This window comes from Malus sylvestris, chromosome 1 (assembly GCF_916048215.2).
Source record: "Malus sylvestris chromosome 1, drMalSylv7.2, whole genome shotgun sequence".
NCBI classification, from domain to species: domain Eukaryota; kingdom Viridiplantae; phylum Streptophyta; class Magnoliopsida; order Rosales; family Rosaceae; genus Malus; species Malus sylvestris.
This window is the reverse complement of record NC_062260.1, coordinates 9,719,084-9,727,107: the sequence shown is the minus strand read 5'-3', so window position 1 is coordinate 9,727,107 and position 8,024 is coordinate 9,719,084. Positions and strand designations below refer to the sequence as shown.

Genomic DNA, 8,024 nt, shown 5'->3' with positions numbered 1-8,024 from the left:
TCTAATTCTCTTGCCCATTACTTGAGTCTTATACTTGCTTACTAACTTGACCCTTAGAGAGCCCTTGGCTAGTACAAACCCCTTTCCCGGTCTTAGGCTTGCTCACGGTTGTGTGTTTTTTTTACAAGTTATTCGAATTTGTGAGTCTCTACCACTACAATGGTGCGTGAGTTTGGTTCCAACATGGGCGGTGTCAAAGATGTTAGCAGTAGTGGTGATGATGGTGAGACAATTGAGAATGTTGTGGTGGTAGTGGCGATGATGACAGTAGTTGTAGCAAATGTTATTATGTTTTTTTTACTAAAAATTTAATTTCGTTTTATAATGTATCTTTTGTATCTAATATTTTGAAAACTGTTCTCGAAAAATAGAGGAAACATTAATTTGATGTTCTATAAAATTAAGACTAAATTTTATTTTTATTATTTTTCATTTTTTTTTAATTTTGTTTTCACAAAATAGTCCGTCAAATGCATTTTTCATCCTATCTGCAAAACAAAAAATTGTTTAGCAAAACGGTTGATGAACGAGCCCTAAATGTTTATCTACAAGGATTAAGATGTGGAATTATCGGTTATCTTTTAGGTTTAACTTATATGTTCCTTTTTTTGCTTATATGGACACCGAATTTAAATACTCTTGTGTAAAATTCACTCCAATATTTTATTTTATTTTATTTTAGATACAAATATTTTCAGTTATTTTTAAAGAAAAAAATTGAAAACATTGATGCATCTGGAAGCTCGTTGGTAGCAATGTATGTATTTAAAAATTCGCCTACACTAATCTTTTAGCCCATACTAACTATTGCAGTGACGAAAGGGAAGAAAACAGAAACCGGAGGAGGAGCGTTGGATTGGACCATTTCCTATCCACGATTAATCGCACCGAACACGACGTAGTGACTGCCCATGATACGCTGACGCCCCTCGAATCTGGCCCCACCTAAACCAAAGCCAAGCCGTTAGACGCTTGAGCCCTACAAACTTAATATAAGCCAAGCCATTCTGTACTTATTAAAATTTTAAAAATACAAGAAAGCAAATATAAAATAATCTTTAAAGTTGTCATCTAGTACTACGGTTTAATGATATTTCTCTTCATTTGTAAGTAAGATTCTTAGGTTTGGTTCTCGCTACAGATAAATTTAAACCACATTATTACTAGCTTATTATGAGGCTAAGCCACTCTCTCCCTTAGTATAGATAATATCGTTTCTTAAACAAAAAATCTCTATAAAGTTTTTTTGTTGATAACTTTCAAACGATTTTTCATCGTTAAAAGACTTGTCATATCTTTAGCGACTATTTCTTGATAATGATTTCGTCACTAAAAGTTTATTTAGTTTGAAAAAAAATATGAAAGAGAAAATACAAACAACTAATCTCGTTACCTGGTTACGAGGTTTTGAAAAAAAAATTGTAAAAATTATAGTTGTTTAATTTGGTTTTGTTGACGGGGTTAATTTGGCCTTTTCACTCTATTTTGGGTGACAAGATAATTTTGATTAACGCGTTTATTTTTTTATTAATGACAGTTGATTTAGTTTGCAAAAATTAGTTTCTTTAACATTACTTAAATGTTATCTCTGTCATAAACCGGAAAGGCAACAGGCTATAGCCGGTGAAGAAGAAATTGCATTTGGATCGAATTTACGTTCATTTCATTTGCCAACTTTCTGCAGCGAGTAGTGCACCTAACCCCAGTTATATTCTAACCCAATGTCTAACCCAAGTTGGTTTATTTAAAGCGAGAGGGTGTGACAGCCTTGCTGGGTTGTGAACTCCTTCACTCACCTTCCTCGCTCTCTCTCTCTCTCTCTCTCTCTCTCTGTATGTGTCTGATTATTTCCCATTGTAGTAGATGAACACTCATATCATAGACTAAGCTTAGCTGTTTGAGTAATGATGTAGTGAGAGAGAGAGAGAGAGAGAAGAGAGAAAGAGAGTGAGAGTGTGTCTTGGTTGGTTGATTTACTTGTCCATTGGGGTAAAATTTTGGGTTTGCTTGTTGGGTTTTAATTTTTGGGTTGAGATTTTTGGTTTTGTTTAATTTTGATGGGTACTGAGGGAGGAGGAGAAGAAGTAGGATTGAAAGAGAAGAAAGATCATGAGGCGGCAGCAGCAGCAGCAGAGGGAGGAAGTAGGTTGCTGTACACCTGTTGTATACACCAGTACGCAAGTTTGTCTAGTTGTATCAGACATAATAGTGCTTGTGCTTCTTCTTCCTTTGCTTCCTTTAAGTAAACAACATATGTTCCTCTAAATTATTAAAGATCCACTGGAAAACGTAATCGAGAAAGAACAAAAACATCTACAGAGAAAAGTAGAAAAAGAAGGGAGCTTTGATTGGTTTAATTTCTTGATCTGTTAAGATCCGGTATCAAACTTGTTTTAGCTCACTCACTAATTATGAAGAGGCTTGGAAGCTCAGATTCTTTGGGTGCTATGATTTCCATCTGCCCAATAATAACAGGTTAATTTTTTAGTTTTTAATAAAATATCCATTTTGTTTATTTGAATTTGCCTTTATTTTTTCTTCTATTGGTGTTTCCCCAAGATTCAGACATACACATACCATGTTTGTGTGTTTTTAATTTTTTTTTGGTTTGTTTGTTACCTTTTTCATGATCGAACACCTAGAAAAAAAATAAGCTTTGAGATCATGACACTCGATTGCTTCTTTTATGTTTCAAATTCATCATGTTGCTTGTTGAATTCAATTCATGTTTTGTATTCTTCCTTTTCCTGTTTTGGAATTTTAATTTCCAGCCTACCTACATATATATTTTGAGCGTATGAATCTAACATAGGGAAGAAAAACAACATCTGAGTTATATTGTCAATTGATTTTACGGTGTAACGTCAACTTCCTTTGAAATCTATTATTTTGCCTTTCTTAGTTGTCAAATTTTTGGAAAAACTAAGATTGGATTGGCTTTTTGTTTGCAGATGAACAGAGTCCAAGAAGCAACCATGTTTACAGCAGGGAATTCCAGTCCATGTTGGAAGGGTTAGATGAGGACGGTTGTGTGGAAGAGGCCGGCCGTGTTTCCGAGAAGAAGAGAAGATTGAACGTTGAACAAGTGAAGGCCCTGGAGAAAAACTTCGAGGTGGAGAACAAGCTTGAACCTGAAAGAAAGGTGAAGCTTGCCCAAGAACTTGGCCTCCAACCAAGACAAGTTTCCGTGTGGTTCCAGAACCGCCGTGCTCGTTGGAAAACCAAGCAATTGGAGCGCGATTACGGCGTTCTCAAAGCCGATTACGACTCTCTCAAGTGCAGCTACGATATCCTTCAACATGACAACGAAGCCCTTCTCAAAGAGGTATATACATGATCCACAACTCTATGGATATAAATGCTCTCTTGTCAAATAGTACGAGACGTTTTTTTTTTATATATAAAGAGCATATTTATTAAGTCGTTCTCAATTGAAGTTTGTCGTCTCCATCTATAGTCTGACGAACATGTCTCGACGCCTTAATCAAGTTGCATGTGATGCAGTATCTTATAGAAATAAATGTTCGATTGTCAAACATAACATGACATTAATCAAGTTGTGGATATGATCTAAATCTTGGATCAACTATTTATTTATTGACTTGCAGATAAAGCAATTGAAAGCAAAATTCCAAGAGAACACAGAGAGCACCAATCCCTCAGTAAAACAAGAGAAACTCCTGGGGAAAGATCAATCCAGTTACCGGGCGGTTCACGAGGGGAGCCAGTCACCGCCACCCCCTCCGGAATCCTCCGTTCCAGAAACTGAATGCAAAGAGTTTAACTTTGAGAGCTTCAACAACACAAGTGGAGTACTAGAAGCCGTTTCATTGTTCCCAGATTTCAAAGATGGCTCTTCTGACAGTGACTCAAGCGCGATCTTGAACGAAGATAACAGTCCAAACTTGACTATGTCTTCATCTGGGATTCTCCAAAACCACCAGCTCATCAAGTCTCCGGCTTCCACTTCACTCAAATTCAACTGTTGTTCATCGTCCTCGCCGTCGCCATCGTCGATGAACTGCTTTCCGTTCCAAAAGAGCTATCAGCCTTCCGTGAAGGTCGAGGAGCACAACTTATTTAGCAGTGAGGAGGCTTGTAGCTTCTTCTCCGATGAGCAAGCACCTTCACTTCAGTGGTACTGTCCTGATCAATGGAACTAAACCATCAACAATCCAATCAATCCACTCCATCAGTCCCATCCAAAAAAGAAGAATTGGAATCCAAGAAATAGACCTTCCATGATTTTTGTTAAATGGGAAAGTGGGGTTGTGTATAAATTAATGTACTTTGATCTCCACTGTGCAAAAGTGAAGTTTGAGAGCAACTGTAGAATGGAGGTGGGAGAGAGAGAGAGAGAGAGAGAGAAGAGAGGTTCACGTGGGTAGAAGGTGAGGACGAGCAAGGTATTTTCCTTGCCAAACCGTGCGGGATGATTGGGTCGTAATTAAAATTTCAGCTGTAAAAATGAGATGTCGGGAAAAAAAAAACTTTGGGAGGTAGAATTTCGTGTAATGGAGAAAATAATCATTGTGCTTCACTTTTTCCCTTCCATCCATGCTTCGCTTTTTACAATTTGAATGCTCGGTGGGCAGCTTTTTACAAAACTATTACGATCATTATATATATATATTTTTTTTTTAAAAGAAAACTATTACGATAGTTAGAAGAGGAAGATTCGAACTAGATAAATAAAAACTCAAAATCATATTTATTAGAATATTTACCCACATGCGGTAGACAACTTATTTCTTTTGCCATGCAGCATGGCAGTGCCATATCCTTTTGAAGAGTATAATTTTACAAGAGCGTTTTTCTATTAGTAAGGGTCAGGTTGAGAATATTTTTTTTAAAGGCTTAATTGTAGTAGTGATCCGTGAATTTTAATCCTAGTTTAATTTTAGTCTCTAAATTGTCATATTAGTTTTTGTAGTCTCGAACTAAACAATGTGTTATACCATTGATCATCTTCATTAACGTTGTATATTTTTTCATTAAATTTAAGGATATATTAGAAACTTCGTCCCACATCACTAAAAATGATTTTTTAAATGGTAAATTACATAGTAACCCCTTAGATTAGAGGTCTATTACAATCTCATACAACATCTTTAAAACATTTCACTTTCATACCTCACGTATTTTTTTATTTCAAAATAATACCTCCGTTACATTTTTCATCCATTGATCCGTTAAGCGCTAACGTAGCTGTCAAATATGTGTCACGTGGCAAAATTTTTATTTTTTTTATTTAAAAAATACCTGAATCTCTAAATAAAAAAAATAAAAAAATAAAGTCCTTCATTTCATCTTCCCACCCATCCTCCTCCTCCTGTCTTCTGCCCCATCTTCATCTAGTTCCCTCTGCAACCCAGAAAAAATAAAAAAAAATAAAAAAAATAAAACCCTTCAGTTCGGTTCGTCTTTCCCCCCCTCCTCCTCCCCTCTCTTCTCCCCCATCTTCATCTTCTTCCCCCAACCCCCACCTACAACCCAGAAGAAAAAAAAAACAAAAAAAAAAAACTCAAATCCCATTTACGCTAGGTTCGTGAGGTGAAGATGGGAGGAATGGGTGTTGGATTTAAGGAGTGGGGTGTGTAGAGGAGGGAAGAGGGTGGGTGCGGAGGGAGAGATATGGGTTTCTGAGTGTTGGGGGGGGGGGGGGGGAGGGGGATAATAGGGAATGGAGGTGGGGTGGGGGGGGGAATAATTGGTGAGGTCAGTCACGGGAGGAAGGGAGAGGGTGGGGGTCAGTCGCAGGAGGAGGAGGAGAGGGGAGGGTGGGGGTCAGTCGCGGCAGTAGGAGGGGGGAGGGGAGGGTGGGGGGAATAATCGGCAGGGAGGTGGGATGGTTTTTTTCTTCCTGGGTTTAGGGGGTTGCGGGCATTTGTTTCAGCTTTTGTTCTTTTTTTTTTTTTAAGAAAATTCAGTTTAAAAAAAAATTTAAAAAGTCATTTTTTTTGTCACGTGGCACACATTTGGTAGCCATGTGGCACAAACGTGACAGCCACATTAGCGTTTAACGGATCAATGGATGAAAAATGTAACAGAGGTATTATTTTGAAATAAAATAGTACGTGAGGTATGAAAGTGAAATATTTTTAAAATGTTGTATGGGGTTGTAATAAACCTCAAACCTGAGGGGTTACTATGTAATTTACCCTTTTTAAAATGAGAAATGAGAAAGAAAAAAAAAACCTAAATGGTCAGATTTTTTTTGTTTTTTTGTTTTTTTGTGTGTAAGAAAATTGATTCATAGAATTTTTTTCGTAGTTCATTATGTGATTTGTTAGTTGTTTAAGTGTAGCCACAATTCGATCTCCTACTTACTTTGAAATCGCATTGCCTAGTATTTACAAGTTGCTAAAATCAGAACATTCTTATTTTGTATTTTTATAGCTCAAATGTCATTTTATTTTAAGTTTTGGACATTAATTTTATATATGTTTTTTTAGCTTCTTCTATATATTTTGAAGTTTTAGTGTGAAGTTCCTAATATACCCTTAGATTTAATGGAAGCATACGGCATAAGTGAAAAGAACCGCAGCACAATATTAAGTTCGAGGACTAAAGAAACTAACTTAAAACGAGAATTTAAGATTTTTGGGCATTTTTGGTATCTTGTTACTTGTTTAATTCGTTTCCTATTTGCACTCTTGGAAAGTATAGGTTTAAGTTTAAGAGCACCATATAAGCAAACATCTAGGGTGCTAGGGTTATAATCTTTTCATATCATTCAATAATAACTTTAGGGGGCGTTTGTTACACCTCCTTAGGAGCGACTGGCTTGGACTAGCTTAAATAAGACTATAATCCTGCGTGTGGTAGGTTCTTGGACTAAAATAAATGGGACTCGCCCCGACTAAGAATCCTTCTGCGCTTCGCCAACCCTTGCTATCTAATCCCAAGCTTTCCCTTGGTGTTAAGGCGGACTAGAAAGGAAACGAGGCCAACATCCCCAATTCCCAACTTTCACTCTAATCCCTCTGCGCTCTGCTTATTTTTCTGCAGCGCCGTCACCGTGGCCAAGTTGTGGGTCGTTGCACCACCCAAGTACCCAACCCAACCTTCAAAGAAACCCAGCAATAGCATTCAACCACCCAGAAGGCAAGCAAACAATTTCCATGGAATTTATAGAATATTTGTGAAAGAAGAATAAAAATTGAGGAAAAGAAAAAGGCGCAGTACTCTGCCTTCTTCTTTTGTGCAAATCACTGTTGTCGGGTAGACAAGACGGCCAAAATCAGTGTGTCGGTGGCGACCTATTGTCGCTAGACGGTACACCGAGAAGCGGATCGAGAGAGGTTAGCGATGAAGGTTGGGGGTTTTTAGGGATCAAGATGTGTTTTTTAAGTCTTAATTAATTTGAGAATCTAGGTTGTCTTGAATAATAGTGTGATCTAGGTTTGTGACATAAGCATTGATTGTTAGCTTGGAATTTTACGAATTCAATTGGAGGTTTTCATAATTTTTCTTTATTTTTAATAGAAAATAATTTAAAATATAATAATAATAATAATAATAACAATAATTTATTATTAGTCCAGCTTCTTAGTCCGATACTACAACAAACGTTTCACTAAGCTAGTCCAACTTAGTCTAGTATAAGCCAGTCCAACTTAGTCCCTGAAGCTAGTCCAATCTGAGATAGTCTGGTGCAACAAACGCACCCTTAAGGGTTTTCTCGATTCCTAGTGAATTCTAGTTTGTTAGGGGACTATAATTTAGGGTATTTCATTCGATGTCCCTACTCACTATATCATACTACATAAAAACTAATTTGAGAGGTCATGGAACCCTATATTCTGTCGGATTCCATGAGAGATTTGGAATCCAAATCTGGTTCCTTGAGAGGTTCAGAATCCCGTGCATAGTTTCTATCCGTTTTCATTAGAAGTTCAGGAATCTTATTTTGTGTATCTTTGCTATCTTGTTCTATGTGAAGTTCTAGAATGCGTAACTTTATAAACTATATGGCTCTAACCTATTATTTTATTATACATATGAAAGAGATGATTGAGTGC

At 36.9% G+C, this 8,024-nt stretch overlaps 1 protein-coding gene across 3 annotated transcripts; it reads left to right on the top strand.

The window, feature by feature from the left end:
- Window positions 1-1,763: 1,763 nt before the first annotated feature.
- On the top strand, window positions 1,764-4,540 carry LOC126628436 (homeobox-leucine zipper protein ATHB-6-like). Of its 3 annotated transcripts, none has more exons than XM_050298119.1 (3): window positions 1,764-2,142; window positions 2,952-3,325; window positions 3,609-4,540. In XM_050298119.1, exons 1-3 carry the CDS (start codon window positions 2,058-2,060, stop codon window positions 4,161-4,163), a joined length of 1,014 nt encoding a protein of 337 aa, XP_050154076.1. In that variant the 5' UTR covers window positions 1,764-2,057; the 3' UTR covers window positions 4,164-4,540. The 3 variants fall into 3 exon arrangements, with proteins under 3 accessions (XP_050154076.1, XP_050154092.1, XP_050154083.1); XM_050298135.1 differs by having other exon boundaries at window positions 1,764-2,173; XM_050298126.1 differs by having other exon boundaries at window positions 1,764-2,475.
- Window positions 4,541-8,024: the final 3,484 nt, after the last annotated feature.

What these genes read in the sequence shown, in the direction of transcription:
- LOC126628436 (XM_050298119.1), top strand. Translation starts at nt 2,058, where the DNA reads ATGGGTACTGAGGGAGGAGGAGAAGAAGTAGGATTGAAAGAGAAGAAA. An exon ending in AGCAGCAGCAGAGGGAGGAA is followed by an intron (nt 2,143 to 2,951) that starts GTAGGTTGCTGT and finishes TTTTGTTTGCAG; the next exon opens with ATGAACAGAGTCCAAGAAGC. An exon ending in ACGAAGCCCTTCTCAAAGAG is followed by an intron (nt 3,326 to 3,608) that starts GTATATACATGA and finishes ATTGACTTGCAG; the next exon opens with ATAAAGCAATTGAAAGCAAA.